Source organism: Dipteris shenzhenensis, chromosome 24 (assembly GCF_047967505.1).
Source record: "Dipteris shenzhenensis isolate YYH24624 ecotype China chromosome 24, Dip_SZ_1.0, whole genome shotgun sequence".
Classification (NCBI taxonomy): domain Eukaryota; kingdom Viridiplantae; phylum Streptophyta; class Polypodiopsida; order Gleicheniales; family Dipteridaceae; genus Dipteris; species Dipteris shenzhenensis.
This window is the reverse complement of record NC_141619.1, coordinates 6,943,702-6,964,905: the sequence shown is the minus strand read 5'-3', so window position 1 is coordinate 6,964,905 and position 21,204 is coordinate 6,943,702. Positions and strand designations below refer to the sequence as shown.

Below are 21,204 nucleotides of genomic sequence, written 5' to 3'. Positions count from 1 at the left end.
GCCCTTATAAGGGCCTCTCCACTCTTGAATAAACTACTCTCTTTGCTTCATTTGCTATTGTTCCATCAATATCACCCCCTTAAAAGCTATTCTTATCTGACTTTTCATCAGGGAGAACCAAAGGAGGGATGTCCCGAACATGTGATGATTTAAAGGCGCATTCACACTGAGGGGTGTTCACTCCATTAGGGCACCCGTTCACCATCCAAAACCAAAAACACAATGAGATTTCTACTACAACAAAGAAGAAAAAAAGCTTCCCTTGTAGATTTTGGATTTTGGATTTTGCCATTTGTGTCGACATTGTTGGTTGCTGTTTGGGTGCTCGGCTGCCTGTCACACATTTGGCCTTTCCTGCATCTGCCAAGGATTTGAAAAACGTGTTTCTAGACAAGAAAATGCGGTGACTCTCTTTAGTGCCAAGGATTTGGAAAACGTGTTTCCGACTCTCTTTAGTGCCACCACACGATCTTTGGCGCCACTATGCATGTCAACTTGCACTTCTGGCCGCCTCTTCCACTGCCTACCTCGTATTTGGAAGGTTTCCCTCTGCGTACCTCTCTATGTCATCCCTGTTCTGAATCCATATTGTTTCTAGAGTGGATCATTACAGCTCTTACACCACTAGTACCAATGTAATCAACAACTTTCGACAATGCAAATGTGTGCAATGAATGCAAAATTTTGACACTGATTGGGCGATTTGATGGAAGAAAAGCATCCTCGTAAGAGTATTTGTTTCTTGTTTGACATATGCAGTGTGTGCGTGCGTGCATGTGTGTGTGTGTGTGTGTGAGAGAGAGAGAGAGAGAGAGAGAGAGAGAGAGAGAGCGAGATTCCCATCTGTTCTGTTTGGAAAGTTCTTCTGGCTATTTGAGTTTCATCCATCTAGACCGGAGTTTCATCTTTTCTTCGTTTGGGTTCACTACTGGGCACTATGGACTTCATGGACATATAGGAATTGTAAAGTCTTTGGTGATCCTACTTTCTCTCTGTTTGGCTTTTTTAGGCGTTCTCTACAGCAATCTTTCTTTGATTGCTTATATCATCCTCGCCAACATGAAATCAAAGAGAGTAAGGACAAGGAAGGAAAAGGGAAAAGCTCATTGAAGTTTATAAATATACACTATTATTATCTAGCTTCAACAATTCATAGTATCCTCATAGCAGTAAAATGCCTGCACAAATCATTTCATCGCACTGAGCTTGCCGTAAAGCATTTCAAAAATCACTGCAAAGAAAAGACAACTACATTTCACATCTGAGTTAAAGAAAGGCATGCAATACCCTAAAGCCAAACTACAAGCCAAACTACAAAGCGGTGAAACTTTTTGCAATTTTCCAACTGATATGATGTAAAATGGGCCCTCAGCAGATTAGTGGCAAGCCTTCTTGACCATTGAATATCATCACTAGAGCAAGTGCAACCAAGAAATCATCTTTTTCTTCTTAATTTATTAAAAAGAATGCCAAGTGCATACCAAAAACAAATGTGATTAACCTCATGCAGAATACATCGTTGCTTATGATAATCCGCTACTGATGCTGGATGTGGCATGAATTTGTAAAGGTTGCTCAGGAAAATAAACCACATCTGCACAGCCCAAAGTGGGGGGAAAAATGTCAAGTTTAAAAAGTGCTGAAATTCTCATGACTTCCAAGAGTCTCCCAAGGAGGGCGCACAGGCAAGAAACGACATATGCTGAATAAATATTCTTAATGAATTCAAAAGTTACCCAAGGAGAACAAATGTGCAAGCCCCACACAAAACGTACTCACAAGTTGTTTAAAAATGAGATCCAACCTTCACAGAGTCTCCCAAGGAGGGCGCACAGGCAAGAAACGACACATGCTGAATAAATATTCTTAATGAATTCAAAAGTCACCCAAGGAGAACAAATGTGCAAGCCCCACACAAAACGTACTCACAAGTTGTTTACAAATGAGATCCAACCTTCACAACCACACAATCCAGAGCATAGCATGACATATTTCTTCTAAGCAAAGAGAACAGGAATCCCTTACAAATCAGCTGCAAAAGGGAGAAATTACATTTGCTCTCATTAATAGACAAGCATTCCCAGTACAACATGCCAGTTAAACTCATAAGATGTATTAGCCATCAGCAATAGATTAGGAGCCCTATGGAAATTGGGAAAGGAAAAGGAGGGGTGGAGAGTGTGTCTCTGTGTGGGTGGATCGGGGGGGGGGTGAGGGAAGAATGGCTGCTTGGGGGGGATTGGTGACTAAGGCCATCTGGCTGGGAAAGCACTAAAGAGCAACCCAGAATCTTGGGAGAACAAATGTTACAAGACTTAAGATTAGAAAGAAACTGGCATGTAAGGGCTAACGATACTGCTTATGGCAAGGGGATTTGCTTTCCTTAGCATTGCATGTAATCACAGAGCTTTGATTCTGATCCAAACAGTCAACCTTTTCCAATAAAACCAACAACAATCAATTTTCAAGGTCATCTACACAACAAATCTGGTTGACCCAAACCAACAAAATGTTGGGTAAGTGTTGTCTCTTGCCATGACTTATTTTTTGCAGATGACGAACTCAGTTCGTGGCCAGTTTCTGTATGAGTACAAACAAAGACAAAACTATCCACAGGTTTTGGTTATACACAGGTAATGCCAATGAGTTTGTATGGACCTCTTGCAAACAGGCAATCAACACAATAGGGTAAGTGGCTGTGTCTCATACGAAGGTTGCCCTTACCAAAAGTGCCCCCAAATCAAATTCATGCCGAGGACATAGAACAAACTTTGGAAATCATAATTCCACCAAATGTGGTTTAGGATAGTTGGTTGATGCCATGCTGGGTTTGTGAAGAAGCCGACTGTAAAGACCTAAAATGAGCTAAGATTTGGTGGAGTGGTAACATATATAGAATTTAAGCGATGGACAGGTGTACCAGTAACCAAAGTGTGTAAAAAGCTGTAACACACGCAAGGCCTTACAAAAAGTCTGGCCTTCAGGAGTCTCTGGCTTTGGAGCCAACAGTGCTCAGGAAATGATCAAACTGTCACCTCTGAGCCTTCTACATAGATCACTAGATCAATAGTATAAAAGTATTTGTGCAGAGCTGAGAGGTAGGATCACGCAAAAATGTCCTTTGCCTTGGTCATTCTCAGTGAAATGCAACTCTGCACAGCCCTTTTCTGCTATGGTGGTAAGTGATTGTTTAGATGGCCTGTAAGAGCCTGCCTTTGTGTCACAATGGTAACATGTACTTTGGTGCCTTTATTAAACTTTGTGGTGAGGACAATGGTGGCAGTAAAACGAGTGCAGGGTAAATGTTCTCATGATATTATTAAACAGGAAGTTTAAAACATGGGGACAACATGGGAGGCCTCTTAATGATGTTTTATTGAAGTACCAATACACGTAGAAATTGACGCTCGGCTCAATTAAAATTAAGCACACCGGTAGGGACCCCTAAGGTGGAGGGCAGTAGCACTCTAACCCAATTGCACAAAAACTTTGGCAAACTGCTGCTGCTCCCCGCTCCTCCTGCTCCCCTCCTCACTGCTGCTCTCCTCGCTCCCTGCTGCTCTCCCCGCTCACTGCTGCTCCCCCGCTCCCTGCTGCTCCTCCTGCTCCCCTCCTCGCTGCCCCCTCCCTTCCCTCCTGCTGCTGCTCCTCTCCCCGCTCCCTGCTGCCTCTCTCCCTGCTCCCTGATGCTCCTCCTGCTACCTCCTCGCAGCCCCCTCCCTTCCCTCCTCGCTGCCCCCTCCTACCTGCCCTCTCCCCCGCACTGCCCCTTCCCCCGCGCTGCAGCCTCCCCCCCCTGCGCTGCAGCCTCCTCCCCCCCCCCCCCCCCCCGTGCCTGCTGCTGCTCCCCCCCCCGCACCTGCTGCTGCTCCCCCCCCGCTGCAGCCTGCTGCTCCCCCCCCGCTCCTGCTGCTGCTTTCCCCCCGCTGCAGCCTGCTGCTGCTTCTCCTCCCTTCTCCTTCCCCTCTCCTCTACTCCTCTTCTCCCCCTCTCCTCCACTCCTCCTCTCCCCTATCCTCCCCTCCTCTTCCCTCCTCCCCGCTGTCTCCCCCTGGTTTTTTCTTCTCTCTCCCTTCTTCTTCACCCTCTCCTTCATCTGGCCGGGTTTCTACTTCTAGGCTACACGAGGATCTTTCCAACTGGGATTTGACCCAGCTGAAGAGGACAAGCAAGGAGTTTCTGTTTTCATTAGGTTCCCTGGTCTTCCCTCAGTTTATCACCGGCTTCTTTCAGTTATTGGCGAGAGGTTTGGTGTGGTGGTAGAGATCCCCCCTCTCCCTGGCGAGCCCTCTTCGGCTGCTGAGGCGGTCAGGATGGACGGGGTACCTAGGGTTAGGGTCATTGTCTAGGACCCCAATATTTCAGATGACCACATCATGCTACAGCGACCCGATGGGTCTTTCTTCCACCAGAGATTTGAGGTTGCAGGTCGGCAGGACCAGTGCAGGATTTGCAGATCCTCGGGGCACTTCGCCAGAGATTGCCCAAAGAAGAAAAAGAGGCCCACAAAGCAACCAGCTCGTACTAGCTTACGACAGAGAGCTGGAGCAGGACATACCGCTCCACAGACACGGCCTCAGACACGGGCTCCCCCCTCTCCTAGGGCTACTCGAGTCCCTTCAGCACCCCGCGCCACCTCTGACCCACAGTGGGCTCCGGTCGCGGCTAGGCCCTCTACTCTAGTTCACTCCTCCACCTCTTCGGAGGCTACCCCCTTGGAGCCTCAGGAGGAGACTACTGTTCAGGAGCCTTGTTCGACTCCACCCTTGGATCAGGCTGTACCTTCCTCAGCAGCGCAGGTTGTTGGCACCTCGTCTGCACCACTTTTTGATCAGGATCCAGTACAGGTGCCTCCCTCTTTGGACAGAGGGAAGGGGGTTTTACATTCTCTTCCTACTTCGGTAGGAATCCTTCATACCCCCTCCCCAGGACTGGCTCAGCGGAACTCTTTTTTCGCTTTGGAGGACCTCTCTAGCCTCCCAGATGATGATTTCGTACCCTCTACTTTTGGAGAGCCAGTTATCGGCATCCCTGTTGAGAGATCCTTCTCTCTCTCACCTGTGGACTTTCGTCCCCTCGGACCTCGTGTGTATGGCAGGAGGTCTGCTCCGGTAGAGGCTTCTGTTTCCGCCACCAGGTCGGGTAAGGTATTCCAACCCACCAGGTCGGGTAAGGTATTCCAACCCACTTCCTCCCGCCGATGAGGATAGCCAGTTGGAATATACAGGGACTGGGCGGCATCCCTCATCGCCGTCGCAAACAGCTGATCAGGAATCAGCTCCATCCAGGATTTTCAGGTGGTTCCCTAGACATTCCGCCACCAGGTCAGGTAAGGTATTCCAACCCACTTCCTCCCGCCGATGAGGATAGCCAGTTGGAATATACAGGGAATGGGCGGCATCCCTCATCGCCGTCGCAAACAGCTGATCAGGAATCAACTCCATCCAGGATTTTCAGGTGGTTCCCTAGACATTCTTTTTCTTCAGGAACACAAACTGGATATCAGAGATTGCTCCAAGTCAGGTAAGCTGCTCTCAGGCCGGACTTTTTGGCTTCCTGCCTTGGAAACCAGAGGAGGTACATGCATTTCAGTTTCAGACTCTATTCTCCCTCTGATCATTGGACACGGTACCATAACCCCCTCCAGGGCCCAGTGGGTTTTACTTCTGATTGACAGACGTAAGGTCGGTTTCCTCAACCTTTATGCTCCGGACAACAGAGGTGACTGTGTTTTGTTTTGGAAAGAGTTGCTCTCGTGGGCTGACATTGCGGATTCATGGATTATTGGAGGTGACTTCAACATGGTTGAGGCACCTTCTGATAAAACATGGTTGAGGCTCTGATAAGAAAGGGGGCAGAGAAGGTGGTATCCACTCCCTTGAGAAAGCAGCCTGGGATGCCTTCTTGTTCAAGTTCAGTGGCAGAGAAGTTTGATCAGATGATGTATTTTTTGTTCAGTCTCAGTCACTTTTGTTTTCATGGTCAAACCATAGGGTGCAGATGCCTATCCATGCTCGGATTGACAGATTCTATGTGGGTGACTGGGCTCTTGATAGAGGGGGGAGTGTTTGCATTGCACCCGGTGTTTCCACTTCAGACCATTTTCTGGTAATTTTGTCCATTTCAGAGCCTCATCTGAGAGAACGGTCTCACAGTATCAGGATCCTAGACGCCTTATACACGGATGAGACTCTCACAGAGGCAGTGTTGGAGATCTGGGTTTCTCATATACAAGGGGGGGTGGCCGGTCCTTCACATGTGGCCACAGCACTTGACAGTATCAGCGACTTCTATCACTCAGTTGCTAGTGCTCGGCGAGGTGAGGTACTCAGGCGAGAGATCGGTATCCGCCGGCAGTTGGCAGCCCTTCAGAGGGAGGAGCAGAAACGACCATCAGATGCTTGGATACATGAGCGCCTTGTTGCGGCAAAGGCTCACTTGCAGACCTTGCTTGACCAGAGAGCAGAGTATGCCTTCCATGCACGGGAGTCCTTTTGGATACAGATGGGAGGGAGAGTCAATAAACACTTTTTCTCTACACTTGGCCCCAAACATAGTAGAGAGAGTGTCAGGCAGCTTATTGACTCTGACAGCGTTTTGCAGTCCCATCCGGAAACCGTCATGCATTTAGCGACACTGCAGATCCGAACTCACAGGCCAGAGAGGTGGCTAGAGATGAAGTTTGGTAGAGTTTACCTGTGTTGGTCACCCCAAAGATGTTATGCTCACTTGATGCACGCTTTACCAACACAGAATTCAAGACTGCTCTTTTTGCCCTTCATAAGGGCAAATGCCCTGGTTCCGATGGTCTTACTTCCTCTTTTTTTATAGCCTTTTGGGATATGATAGGTGATCATATTACTTCAGCCTTGCAGGGCATTTGGGACTCGGGTGAGATGCTTGACTCACTGACCGAGGGACTCATTCACCTTATCCTGAAAGGTGGCAACATGAATTTTGTATCCCATTGGAGACCCATCACTCTTTTGGGCACTCTTTACAAAATCCTTGCCAAGGCGATCAGCATCCGACTACAGCCCCTTCTTCTAGATTTCATCCATGATACTCAGACAGGCTTTGTGCATGGCAAGAGCATTTTTTATAATATCTTTTCCTTTTGGGAAGCCACAGAGTGGGCTATGCAGAGTGGGCAGAGGCTAGCAGTTTTACTCTTGGACTTCGAGAAAGCCTATGACAAAGTAGATTTGGGGTTTTCTTGAGGGCACTCTTCTACGGTTTGGATTTTCAGATGCTTGGATCAGAGGGGTGGCCTCCCTTTACAGATCAGCCCACAGCCAGGTTTTGATTGGAGGGGTAAGGGGTGACAGGTTTCAGATTTCCAGATCAGTTCGTCAGGGATGCCCTTTAGCCCCCTTCCTCTTTCTTTTTGTGGCAGAAGCTATGAGTATCTTCCTTAGATCTCAGGCTGAGCTTTTTGGGTTGAGACTACCCTTGAGATAGGAGCAGGAGCTTTTTGACTGTGAGTTGGCTGATGACACTGCTATTTTTATTCAGGCCTCCTTGCAGCCACTTGATTCTTTCCGGACAGCCTTGGATATTTTTTGCTCAGCTGCAGGGGCACACATTAACTGGAATAAATCCTTTGGCTTTTGGATCAGTGATGAGGACACTCCAGGCTGGGGAATTGACATTGGTTTTTCCTGGATTCAGAGGGGTGTTCCTATCAGGTATTTGGGATGCCAGGTAGGATTGGACATCTCGCCAGCACAGCAGTTTGCCCCAGTACTAGAAAGTATAAGGAAAAAGCTCCTATTCTAGAGCTTTGCCAAACTTGACCTTGCATCTAGAGTTGTGGTAGTGAACCAGGTTCTCTTGGCCACCTCCTGGTTCGTGTGTTCTTGCTGGTGCCGGTCTAGGGATTGCATCACTCAGCTCATCAGACCAGTCGGGAATTTTTTATGGAGTGGACTTGATGGTACAGCAGATGTTGCAGCAAGGGTGGCCTGGGAGACTATTATTCTCCCTACATGTGAAGGGGGCCTTAATGTCATTGACCCGGACTTGCAGTGCAGGGCATTGCTTTGTAAGGTGGTGGTGAGGGGACTCATGCCTGGGCAAGAACCTTGGAAGGATTTATTTTTTGGATGCATTCAGGCTTGCACACCAACCTTGGGAGATGATTGGGTGGACAGCCCTCGATGGATTTTCACATCAGCCCCTCTCAGATCTCCTGCCTCTCCTCTCATGACTGCCATCCTGAAAGCTTGGGGGAGCTTCAGGAACACTCTTCGAAGGATTCCACCTTCTACCGTCGAAGAGATTGATAGGCAGCCGATCATTTGGAATGATAGTATTCTTGACGAGCATGCCAGACCACTGGACACTTCCCATTACATACAGTGGTCTAAATGGGAGAGAGGCCCCGCCTACACAGTAGACACTTGGAAATCTTTTATCAGGCTACCTGTGGATCAGAGACTGCAGTCCGTGAGTCACCTCAGAGGGGTAGCACGCAGGATTCAGCAGATAGATGCAGCCATCCCAGTGGAATGGACAGTTGAGCTGCCTGTTACTTCCACCACTTGGATGGGGGCTTTTTCAAGGACATAAGTTCCTTTACAGGTGATCCTCTCCGAGGTCTCAGGGAAGATGCACTGGTCTTTGATGTTGGGGATGGAGGTTTACTTTCTACATCCAAGGATGGCATTCTTCTTGAGGTTGCCTTTCAGCCTGTCAGCATTGCTGGTTTTGTGGACCTTGGAGCGGGCTTGCAGTGGTACTTAGACCTCGACCCTCTGCTCTTGGCCTTGGGATCCTGGAGGTTGTGGTTATATGGAGGTGCACCTATCATGTGCTTGCAGTGGGACCCAGGAGAGTGGGAATGGATAGATCATGGGCACCGAGAGAGGGGGATTCCCTTCTTTCGTTTCACGGTTGGTAATGCCAGGAGGTTTCAGCTGAACAGTAGGGGTTGGATTCCCTCCAGAGCCCCCCATTGGGAAAGCTTCTTCATCACCGCAGACTTGTGTAGAGATTTCTGGAGGAGGCTCTGGAAATCCCTCAGAAATAGAAAGATCACTCTTTTCTTTTGGCTTTCTATTCATGGAGGGATTGCAGTGAACCTGTGGAGATCACGATTTGGGGCTGATCCCCCTTGTCCTCGATGCCATTCTGCAGAGGAGTCAGTGCGACATTGCCTTTGGGACTGCAGTCAGGTGAGGACTGTTTGGAAAGGGATTGCTCGGATACTCAGCATCTTTCACACTTCCCCTTTCTTCACGACTTGGGGCTCGGTCGCATGGTTCTCTCTTACCGGGCCCCAGGTGTTTTATGAGGGTGAGCCTTCTTCTTTGGCACTCTCGGTCCGCCGGCACGTGATAGAGCCCTGCTCTCTACAGGATGTACCACTTACTCCCTTCAGAGCTTCTCATGTTTCAATGGACACCTCTTGGGAGATTTTGGCTAGCATTTCCTCTTGGCACATTTGGAGAGCCAGATGTACTAAGGCCTTGGATGGCACCCAGATACACCCATTACAGGTGTTCACGGGTATTTGGTCTGACACGGTTCACACTTTGATAGCCATATGGGCTAGCATGCAGGGCCCTTCACGGGCAACCTCTTCTAGAAGGACTATATTTCTTCGAGTTTAGAGAGGTTCTCCCTTTTTCTTGGAGGTTTCTACCGGATTGAGATGGCACTATCAACCTCAATCCTTTCTTTTTGGCTCTTGAGCTTTTCGTGCATTGCATGATGTATCCCGTATGGAGCTTGCTCTAACGGTTTTTCTTTAATACTTAATAGAAGTCTCTTTTTGCCCAAAAAAAAAAATTAAGCACACCTCAAGCAAATTTGCATTTTTGATACATGTAGATGGATCAAACCACTTTGGCTACCTTAAAGGTGCTTTCTGCACCGAGAAAATGGAAGGGAAGTTGCAATCGCGAAGAGAGAGTTTCATATGTAGAGATAGAATCTGCATCGGATTTTCTAATGGCAGGAGGCGACTCAAAGCTTAGATTGATATGCAACTGTGGAGCCTGGCCAGGAGCTTGGCAATGTGGAGCATTGAATCAATCCTTCATAATGAGAGTGAGTACTTGGAAAGCGAGCTGGCTTGAGGATGTGAGGAGATGCAACGCTACTTGTTGCCATTAAGAGAAGCATTCAGTTCTGCATATTGGAAGGGAAGTTGCAATCGCAAGGAGATAGTTTCATATGTAGAGAGAGAATCCGCAGGGGCTTTTACAAGGCAGGATGCGTAGTACTTGGAAAGTGATCTGGCTTAAGGTTGTGAAGAGGTGCAACACTACTTGTGCCATTAAGAGAAGCATTCAGTTCCGCATATTATCTTGCAAGGGGAATCCCAACTTTCAGTATTTCCCGTATATCTTGATGCTAGTACTCAAAATCCAAACCAAAAGATTTTTTGAGCTATTTTGAAGCTTTTTTAATGGCAACATGAGAAAAAGGTGGAGAGTGATTAATCTCTTGCTTTAGTTGATCCTTTGGTGTTCAATCATATTTCCTATTTAACCTTCCTTTTTATTCAATTTCTCCTGTATTAACTTTGTTTCATTTAATTAGTTATCTTGTCCTAATTCATCTTTCCTCTTCCCCCCCCTTTTTCTAATTAATTTGATAATTATTTAAAAGAGAAAAATCCAAAACAACCCCCCCGCCCGCCCCCCCCCCCCCCCCCCTTTTCAAGGACATAAGTTCCTTTACAGGTGATCCTCTCCGAGGTCTCAGGGAAGATGCACTGGTCTTTGATGTTGGGGATGGAGGTTTACTTTCTACATCCAAGGATGGCATTCTTCTTGAGGTTGCCTTTCAGCCTGTCAGCATTGCTGGTTTTGTGGACCTTGGAGCGGGCTTGCAGTGGTACTTAGACCTCGACCCTCTGCTCTTGGCCTTGGGATCCTGGAGGTTGTGGTTATATGGAGGTGCACCTATCATGTGCTTGCAGTGGGACCCAGGAGAGTGGGAATGGATAGATCATGGGCACCGAGAGAGGGGGATTCCCTTCTTTCGTTTCACGGTTGGTAATGCCAGGAGGTTTCAGCTGAACAGTAGGGGTTGGATTCCCTCCAGAGCCCCCCATTGGGAAAGCTTCTTCATCACCGCAGACTTGTGTAGAGATTTCTGGAGGAGGCTCTGGAAATCCCTCAGAAATAGAAAGATCACTCTTTTCTTTTGGCTTTCTATTCATGGAGGGATTGCAGTGAACCTGTGGAGATCACGATTTGGGGCTGATCCCCCTTGTCCTCGATGCCATTCTGCAGAGGAGTCAGTGCGACATTGCCTTTGGGACTGCAGTCAGGTGAGGACTGTTTGGAAAGGGATTGCTCGGATACTCAGCATCTTTCACACTTCCCCTTTCTTCACGACTTGGGGCTCGGTCGCATGGTTCTCTCTTACCGGGCCCCAGGTGTTTTATGAGGGTGAGCCTTCTTCTTTGGCACTCTCGGTCCGCCGGCACGTGATAGAGCCCTGCTCTCTACAGGATGTACCACTTACTCCCTTCAGAGCTTCTCATGTTTCAATGGACACCTCTTGGGAGATTTTGGCTAGCATTTCCTCTTGGCACATTTGGAGAGCCAGATGTACTAAGGCCTTGGATGGCACCCAGATACACCCATTACAGGTGTTCACGGGTATTTGGTCTGACACGGTTCACACTTTGATAGCCATATGGGCTAGCATGCAGGGCCCTTCACGGGCAACCTCTTCTAGAAGGACTATATTTCTTCGAGTTTAGAGAGGTTCTCCCTTTTTCTTGGAGGTTTCTACCGGATTGAGATGGCACTATCAACCTCAATCCTTTCTTTTTGGCTCTTGAGCTTTTCGTGCATTGCATGATGTATCCCGTATGGAGCTTGCTCTAACGGTTTTTCTTTAATACTTAATAGAAGTCTCTTTTTGCCCAAAAAAAAAAATTAAGCACACCTCAAGCAAATTTGCATTTTTGATACATGTAGATGGATCAAACCACTTTGGCTACCTTAAAGGTGCTTTCTGCACCGAGAAAATGGAAGGGAAGTTGCAATCGCGAAGAGAGAGTTTCATATGTAGAGATAGAATCTGCATCGGATTTTCTAATGGCAGGAGGCGACTCAAAGCTTAGATTGATATGCAACTGTGGAGCCTGGCCAGGAGCTTGGCAATGTGGAGCATTGAATCAATCCTTCATAATGAGAGTGAGTACTTGGAAAGCGAGCTGGCTTGAGGATGTGAGGAGATGCAACGCTACTTGTTGCCATTAAGAGAAGCATTCAGTTCTGCATATTGGAAGGGAAGTTGCAATCGCAAGGAGATAGTTTCATATGTAGAGAGAGAATCCGCAGGGGCTTTTACAAGGCAGGATGCGTAGTACTTGGAAAGTGATCTGGCTTAAGGTTGTGAAGAGGTGCAACACTACTTGTGCCATTAAGAGAAGCATTCAGTTCCGCATATTATCTTGCAAGGGGAATCCCAACTTTCAGTATTTCCCGTATATCTTGATGCTAGTACTCAAAATCCAAACCAAAAGATTTTTTGAGCTATTTTGAAGCTTTTTTAATGGCAACATGAGAAAAAGGTGGAGAGTGATTAATCTCTTGCTTTAGTTGATCCTTTGGTGTTCAATCATATTTCCTATTTAACCTTCCTTTTTATTCAATTTCTCCTGTATTAACTTTGTTTCATTTAATTAGTTATCTTGTCCTAATTCATCTTTCCTCTTCCCCCCCCTTTTTCTAATTAATTTGATAATTATTTAAAAGAGAAAAATCCAAAACAACCCCCCCGCCCGCCCCCCCCCCCCCCCCCCCATTTTTTAATCCCCTATCTTGTCTCCAAAAGGCACTCAGATTTATGCTTTCCCTAGAGCCGCCTAAACTACCCGCCTCTCTAGAACATTTTATTAAACCCACCCCGCCCGCCGCAGTTTTCTCCACTTGGCACGCACGATAATACCTTCCCTAGAGCCGCTTACCTACCCGCCTCCCTAGTACATTGTTTCACACATAACTACCCTAGAGCCTACCTACACGCAGTAACATTTCTATGTTCCTGCAGGCAGAGATTCCTATGACACATTCTAAAGACATGGTTAGTTTTAACGTAACCTTAATTGATTCTTGAGCTAGCTCCAATTGAGTGACGCGTGCAGTGTGTCTATAGTTTGGATTACCCCAGCTAGGTTTTCTACTTTTAGATTTTCCTTTGCTTTTAACAAAAGCCTAAGGTTGAATTACCTCCTTGACCTGAATCTCATTTTTTTGCTCATGGCTGATCCGATTTCCAGCCGTCGGCTCCTACATGTGCTATGCAACCTCCTTCACACTCTTTCCATAAAATCGTTGTATATCCCTCTCCTCCTTGCATTATACGAGTTGAGGTATTATGAACACATTTTCGATTTCAGTTCATGGCTGCCCACTGTCAGCTCTTGCACATGCCCAGAAGCTGAACCCCCCCCCCTCCCTCCCTCTTTCCCCTTTTTCACACAGGAAAGAACCAATACAGATCAGGAATCCATGAGATGCTGACCAAAACAAGAAAAAGTAGCTGCTATGCAGCATGCTTCTCAGGACCCTAACTCACTGCCTAGGGTATCCTAGGAAACAAATCATAATAACTACGGTGGAGAGGCATACAACCAGCAGATTCCTTGGTCCGTGAAAATGTAAAAATGTTTGCGGACCATGCCTTGCAAAAAAGCTCCTACCTTTCGGCAGTCTTCCCAGACCCCTCCATACCTTGCTCCCATGTGGCTCGTAAGGTATAGATGATATCATGCCATATATTGATGAGGGTGGCTGCAGAGCGTGTCCCCTCCCCCTCCCTCCCCCCAAAAAGGACACTAAACTAAACGACAGAGCACTACCCAAATATTCCAGGCAGCAATGCTAGCGACCGTCTCCCAAATACCATCCTCTAGCAAGAACTTGGGGCTCTGCCGAGGGTGGGACCCCGTATTGGATGTCCTGTGGATGACACTCAGTCCATCTATTTGTAGACCGGAGATACCATCTCAAAGGGGAAACCATGCTCCCAATGAAGACCCACTACCATGATCCTAGAGAGCACGGCCAAAGGCAATGGGTTATCCACCCTCATGTATTCTGGTAGACACCCATGGGACACCAACCACAAGAAGTATGAGACATTTGTCTAGCAGCTGTTAGTCCATAGGCGGAACAAAAACCTGGTAATGGCACCGGCTACTCAAGCCATTGCTACTCCCATGAGGGGCTCCACGGCACATGCTAACACATCCAACTATAGCCGCCTTCCAATGCAGATGGTATAGTAGAAAGAAGGGCACCTCAACTATCTGCTTACTGGCCAACGATTGTTGGGGTCCCTTGCATTAGGCCCCACAGCACCTCATGCAAGGCCTTGTAGGCTAGGCTTAAGACTCAATCCACCCTTAGGTTGACTTCACTTGTCAATCATATGGTTAACTTCGGGGCCACCCCTTTGTACTTTCTCATTATCCATTTGCAAGTACTCACGTGTGCTTCAGCTTATTGTTTGCTCCCTTGCATTCCACTCCCTTTCCATTGCTTCCCACACCCAACCGTGGCATCATAGTAGGTTCACTTGTTCCTACCTGCCTCCCCTCGTGCTCAGCCATTGCTCCTACCTGCCATTTTGCTCCAGCTCAATCCGGTGCTTCATTTCGTCACTAAAAACCTGTTTTTTTAGCAGAAAAACAGTCCAGCGACTGTTTTTGGGCTTTTTCAGGTTCAATTTCAACATTTTTTGAATTTCTAAGCTGTTTTAACAGAAACAACCCCTTCTCGCATCATGTCAATGCCATCTGTACAATTGTACGGATGCCGTACGGACAGGTGCGCGATGCTGTCGGGAGTCTGTACAAACTGACTGCAGGTGATTTCAAGCATTTTTTGACCGTTTTTTGAGGTTTTAGAGTCAGATTTTGACTTTTCCTGTCATTTGGGCCTTCCTCCAGCTGCTCTAGCCAGCTCTAGCACCATTTGGCTGCCATTTTGGCTGCGATTTGCTCCCTCTTGACTCAGATCTGCCTGGTATAGTTGGATTTGAAGCTTTTCACCATCTTTTGTGTCACATTTGCACACATTGCAGTGACATTGAGGTGATTATGCTCTAGAAATGGGGGCTTTTATATCACATTTGCAGATTTTGTAGTGGCATTTGCTCCTTTTGGTCACATTTTGGGGCTTTTTCAGTATTTTCCCACTTTTGACTCCATTTCGGGATTTTGGATCTTTTTTTTTCCAGAGAAAAGAACTTCTATTAATGCTTGTAAAAAACGATCATACAAGTTGGCAAATACCATAAAGGAGCCAAACATGAAAATCAACAAAAAAATAAATGCTCGCTGTCAGAAAGACACTCCTGCAGCCAGAGATCCCAGCTCATTGCCTAAGGATTCTCTGTAATAGGGGCTAACAACCAGGGTGGTCGACTATACAACCATCTGATCCCTCACGGGTTGATGTTGTAAAAAATACCTATAGGCCAAGCCTTGCAGAAATGTTCCCATCGTGCAACGGTAGCTCGAGAACATGGAGAGCCTCGCTCCCAAATGGTGCGAAGTGTGAAGACGATGTCCTACTAGATGGCTACCAAGGTAGCCGACGGTGGAACATGGTGCTGGCCCATAACCCAGCTGCAGCAAGCAATCCAGATGTTCCATGCCGTAATGCTAGCTACTGTCTCCCACACGCTATCCTCTGACGAAGGAAAAGATCGATGACTAGTGGAAGAGGTCACCTCATGAAACGCAATGTTGTAGGTTCGTTTGTGTATGTACAACGGATGAGCCTCCACGATTGGTCGGATTGGTTATATACTTTATGGTGCTGATTTTCAATTATATAATCATGAATGTATAATTTATTTATAACTTTTTTTGTGTGTCATATGTGAGAAAGCTTTTCATGTTTACCTCTTCTTGAATTTGTCACAGAAAACGTCCGTTCAACATGATTAATGAACTTTCAACAGTGCTTGAGGTGATAACTGGAAGGAAGCAAACCAAAGAGAAATCTTCCGTCAATAATGGAAACAAGGCAAAACAAAGTGGCAAGTCAGTGAGTTGGCACCTATCATACATTTTACTTATATGAGTCAATATGATTAGATTCTAAATGGATTTGGGACATTATATCTCTGCAGTCTCTTGAGTCAAGTGCCAGTTTTCTTAAACGGGCCTTGCAAGGTGATTGTCCACGTTGATAAATCAAGACAACCGTATGAAACACATGTATCAGTAGGTTTATGAGTAAGATTATGTTGCTACTACGAAGTGCGGATTTTAGCTTGTGTTTGAAGCTCAATGGCTGTCTGAAATTGCAGGGAAAACCGTCCAAGCAAGCACCTCCACCTGTTCCCAAAGAAGAGGATGATACAGCAGAAGATGACGAGGAACACGGTGACACGTTTTGTGGAAGCTGTGGAGGCTCTTACTCTCCTGATGAGTTCTGGATTGCTTGTGATATCTCTGAGAACTGGTACCATGGCAGTTGTGTTAAGATCACTCCAGCCAAAGCTGAGCACATCAAGCAGTACAAATGCCCTTCCTGTGTCGGTAACAAGAGAGCCCGTCCATGATGGCAGTAGATAAAGTAAAGAGAGCTTGTACAGATGGCATATCTGGGGATCTTCTAGCTCGAGATGGTGGCCAATGTGTTGGGAGAAATTGGTATCTAGGTGATGAAGCTATTGAGGAGGCGTTGATTTACTCTGAGACTGGGCGAATAGGTTTGCAATGGATCTATATTGAGCAGCTCAAGGGCTCATTCAACAATGGTCTTCTCACTATCCATATCATTTTGATTTGTCCATAAGCTTTTCCACCAGATGAAGGTATATAAATTTTTTGTTGTCACAGAACTCTGTTCTTATCCATTAGAAAAATTGATACAATGTCTGTGTAAAACCCCAAACTCTTCCGGGAGGGTTATTAAAGCTTGTGTATTTATTCTGATAAATCCATATTAATCCTGGGTTTTTGTAGATTATATCAGTTGGTTGTCACACACACAACACATCATACAAGTTGGTTGCCTGCGTCGTATGATCCATTTTGGTTTTTGAACGTGGTTTCTACTGAAGATTTGTGGATTGTTGCTTGGCTTTTATAAAGAGAGATATCACATGGTGGGCTTCCATCATGAGCTGAGAATTTGAAGCCACGGTCCACTGGAGTAGAGATTGGCTTGCAATCCTCAAATTGAAAACGATCAAGGAGCTGTCCAATATACTTCGACGACATCGTAATACCCCCCTCAACATGAGCAAACTAAATGCCCAAATAATAATGGAGTGTCCCATGTCTGACATGCCAAAAATCTGCTGCAAATCAGCCTTCAAAGTTGCAATTTGCTGAGTATCCGGGCCCGTGATGAGCATATCATCCACAAATAAAATCAGCACTAAAAAATGAGATCCACTCCCACGGACATAAAGAGTGGGTTCTGTGGGACTATTCTGAAAACCAAGGGATAGTAAGTGCGCATGAATTTTGGCATACCATGCCCTAGGTGCCTGCTTCAAACCATAAAGGGCTTTTCTAAGCTGGCATACCTTGCTGTCAAAAGCATCGCCGGACAAAAGGCTGATCTTGTTTGCTGTCCCTCAATGTATCAAGAAGCCATCTGGGAACTTGCCTTTGCTGTCTATTGATAGCTCTTTCTTCAATGACTGCATCATGAATAGTGGGATCATTTTGTGTCGGAAGAGAAACCTGCAAATCAGCATGAGATAGTGGCTGATTATTGCTTGGTGGAGGGCCTGCAGGAGGCGCATGTTGCTGGTCAATGTCCTCTTCTGAGGATGGCAGAGGTAACCAAGATTCAAAGGCATCAAACATGTCAACATCAAGCTTAGCTTTGCAGTCCACAAGAGGAGAAGCTGAATGTTCAGCAAAGATTATATCTCTACTGACAATAATCTTCCCAGTATTAGGTTGGTATAACCGATACCCTCTGCTCTCCTGGCTGTAACCAATAAATATGCATTTGATTGCCTTGTCATCAAGCTTATGTCTCAGCTGAGATGGTACATGAACATATGCAAGAGACCCAAAAACTCTCATGTGTGAAAGTGAAGGCTTCCTGCCTTTCCATGCTTGATATGGTATAACAGTCTTCAATGCCCGTGTAGGTGATCTATTCAGCACATAGTTGGCACACATTACATCAAGCCAAAATTTATTGGGCAAAGACTTGGCCTTAAGCATGCATCTGGCCATCTCCATTGTGGACCTGTTCTTCCTTTCAGAAACAGGATTCTGCGTAGGAGTGTAAGGAGTAGTGCATGAGTGAACAATGCCCCATGTAGACAGAAATGCATTAAACTCCTTTGACATATACTCCCCCCCCCTATCTGTGTTGAGGGTGACAAGCTTGCATCCTGATTCATTCTCAACCATGTTCAGCCACCTCTGAAAGCATGATAAAACTTCAGATTTGTCTTTTAAAGGATATACCCAGCAATATCTTGTGAAATCATCAATGAGAGTCATGAAATACTTGTACCCCCCAATGGCATTTGTCCTCATTGGGCCACAGACATCACTGTGGACTAGCTGCAATTTCCTTTGTGAGAGTTTTGGACAATTTTTTTGAAAAGGAAACCGATGCATCTTACCCATAAGACAACCCTCACACACATGTTTGGAAACTGTGTGAGTTTGAGGTACATCATTTGCCATCTACTGTGAATGTAGCTTTGGAAGAGCTCTATAATTGAGATGACCCATTCTCTCATGCCAAAGATGAGTTTCAGCAAGCTGTGAATCTGAAATAGCAAATGCTTCAATAGAAAGTGCAGCTGAGTGATGATCAAGGTGATAAAGCCCCTTTTGCAAAGTACCAGTGAGAACTATGGCATTGTCATCACGAAGATCATAAACTAGGCATCTGTAGCCATCAAAAATCACTCTGAAACCTTAAGTAGCAATTGCTGAAATTGAGATCAAGTTGACTTCAATTCCAGGCACAAAGAGAACATTTGTCAAAGTGACAGGATGACTTGAAATAGATGTGAGCTGCACATCTCCAATTCCTTTTACAGCATATGAAGCATTATTAGCACATTACAAAGCTTGAGGCTATTGTTCGGGATTTGGTCTACAATTTCTATTTTGATTGCACTACATTGAGTCACTTTTGCAAGACATTGAGTCAGATCCTCATACATTGGGTTACATTTGCAAAGATCTCAGCAAAATTTGGGGCTTTTCTGTATTTGCCCTCAATAAATTTGGGGCTTTTGCCAAATTTGCTGTTTTTGCAGTGAACATTGCCTGCCACGGTCACATTTGGGTCATTTGCCCTTTGATTTGGGTCGAAAATTTGCAGATATTTGCTGTCATTTTTGGACAGCCAGCTTTTTGCAATGATAGCCTTGAGGCTTTTGGGTTTTCAGGTCTCTTTCAGGGTATCACATTTGCTATGGCTGGGAACAATTAGGATTTATTTGGTGTTGTTCGTGAAGATGATATCAGTTGGATGGCACCAACTATCCGATGTGGTCTTATCTCATGAAACATATTCTTGTTGCAAAGCATTTGTGGAATATTGTTTCTGGGGTTGATCTGAGGCCAGCCAATGCTACAGTGGTTGCCTCTACTGCTGGTCCCTCTGCAGGGGGTACTTCTCCTGATGCCTCATCCTCTAGCACTCCTACTGCTGCTCTTCCAACTTAGGAATAGTCAAGATGGGATGCAAGAGATGCAAATGCACATTCATGTATTGCTTTATCATGCAAGAGAATCATTATTCCACACATCCGGTCTTGCAGGTTTGCAGGACAGCAAAGGATGCTTGGGATAAATTGGCTTCTCTCTATCAGATTCGCAATGAAGCTCGTGTTGCATATTTGAGAAGGCAATTACAGGAAGTCAATATGAAGGAAGGTGACTCTATGGATGCATACCTGACAAAGGTCAAGGACCTCATGGAACAACTTGCCAACATTGATGAGGTGGTGCCAAATTCACAACTTGTCAGTACCACATTGAATGGACTGCCAGATACATATCAAGGGTTTGCTACAACCCTTCTATTAGTGGCCATGGGTAATCCAGACCACTATTCTTTTGATCAGCTAGTTACTTTGCTTTTGCAGGAAGAGCAAAGTCGAGCTAATAGACAAGCCATTATTCCTGATCATGCATTTGCTTCACAGCAGACAGGAAGAGGCAACGCTTCCAAGCCTATGGGCAAGCCTAAATGTGCGCATAGCAGCTGTAATTCCTCCCATGCATCTAAAAATACAGCAGATAAGTCAAAGAAGAAAAGATGCAACTATTGTCGCAAGCCTGGACATGACATTCCAGAATGCAGGAAGCGCATTGCTTCGGAGAAAAAGAAAGCAGAATTGATAGTTAATGCCTCACATGCTATTGAATCCCATGAGCCAGTAGATGCTTCAGATGCACATGCTCTTCATGATGATTGGGCATGGGCTGTCCATTGCTCATTTGATCCCTCCAAAGCTGATGCACTCTTTACTGCTAATGATGCTCAGTCCTGGTACTTTGATAGTGGTGCTTCCAAGCATGTCACATCTTGTAGACAGTTGTTTCACTCTTTAGCTGATGCACCTCGAGGGGGGACCAAAAATTAGGACTTGCTATCCACAAATTGACTGCAAAAATGCACCTGTCCCAAAGTATAGAATCTCAAAATGTAGACTTTCCAGACTGCTGAAATGGTTTGAGAAAATTTCAAACAGTAGAAGGGAGATAATGATAGCAAAAGCCCTCAAAAACCCCAAATTTTGAGAGTGTCCTACAAATTTCACACGTGCCAAACTTGTATGAAAATCCCAAAACAAGTACGACTGTACGGAAGCAAATACAGGTACATATGTACCGAACAGATCCAAAGTACAATGTGCGGACTGTACTGTGTAAGGCTGTACGACATTACGGTATCCAATGTACGATGTATGACGATGCAAGTACGGTCTGTACAATTGTACGGTGAAGGAAGTACGAAGTACGGATCAAGTACGAGGTACATCACGGATACAACGTACGTAGCAGATATTTGTACGAAACAGGTACTCTGTAGGTACAGTGTATGGTGATGCAGGTACAGTGTACAACGACGCATGTACAACGAGTGAGTACGATGGCTGTACGGTGCAGGTACGTAGTATGGAGCGAAGCAGTACGGACTGTACGAGGAAGTACGGATTGTACGGAGCAGTATGGAGAAGTACAGAAAAGGAGGCTGGTGCGAATCCGGGCTCTGA

The 21,204-nt window shown here is 45.9% G+C and overlaps 1 protein-coding gene and 1 pseudogene across 4 annotated transcripts in view; one reads left to right on the top strand and one right to left on the bottom strand.

The window, feature by feature from the left end:
- Nucleotides 1-21,204, bottom strand: part of LOC147886138 (heat-inducible transcription repressor) — a 168,035-nt gene that overhangs the window by 11,171 nt on the left and 135,660 nt on the right. For 2 of the 3 annotated variants that reach the window (XR_015543324.1, XM_087395649.1), the window contains exon 10: nt 1,482-1,594. Coding sequence is in view for 1 of the 3 variants with exons in the window: in XM_087395649.1 (XP_087251775.1) it covers nt 1,524-1,594 (71 nt within the window). In the remaining 2 variants the exon portion in view is untranslated. The remainder of the gene's footprint in view (nt 1-1,481; nt 1,595-21,204) is intronic. The other variant, XR_015543325.1, reaches the window with a different exon arrangement.
- LOC147886139 (PHD finger protein ALFIN-LIKE 3 pseudogene) lies at nt 2,536-16,548 on the top strand (annotated as a pseudogene). Its single transcript, XR_015543272.1, has 3 exons — nt 2,536-2,633; nt 15,905-16,028; nt 16,294-16,548. The product of XR_015543272.1 is annotated as a PHD finger protein ALFIN-LIKE 3 pseudogene (transcript).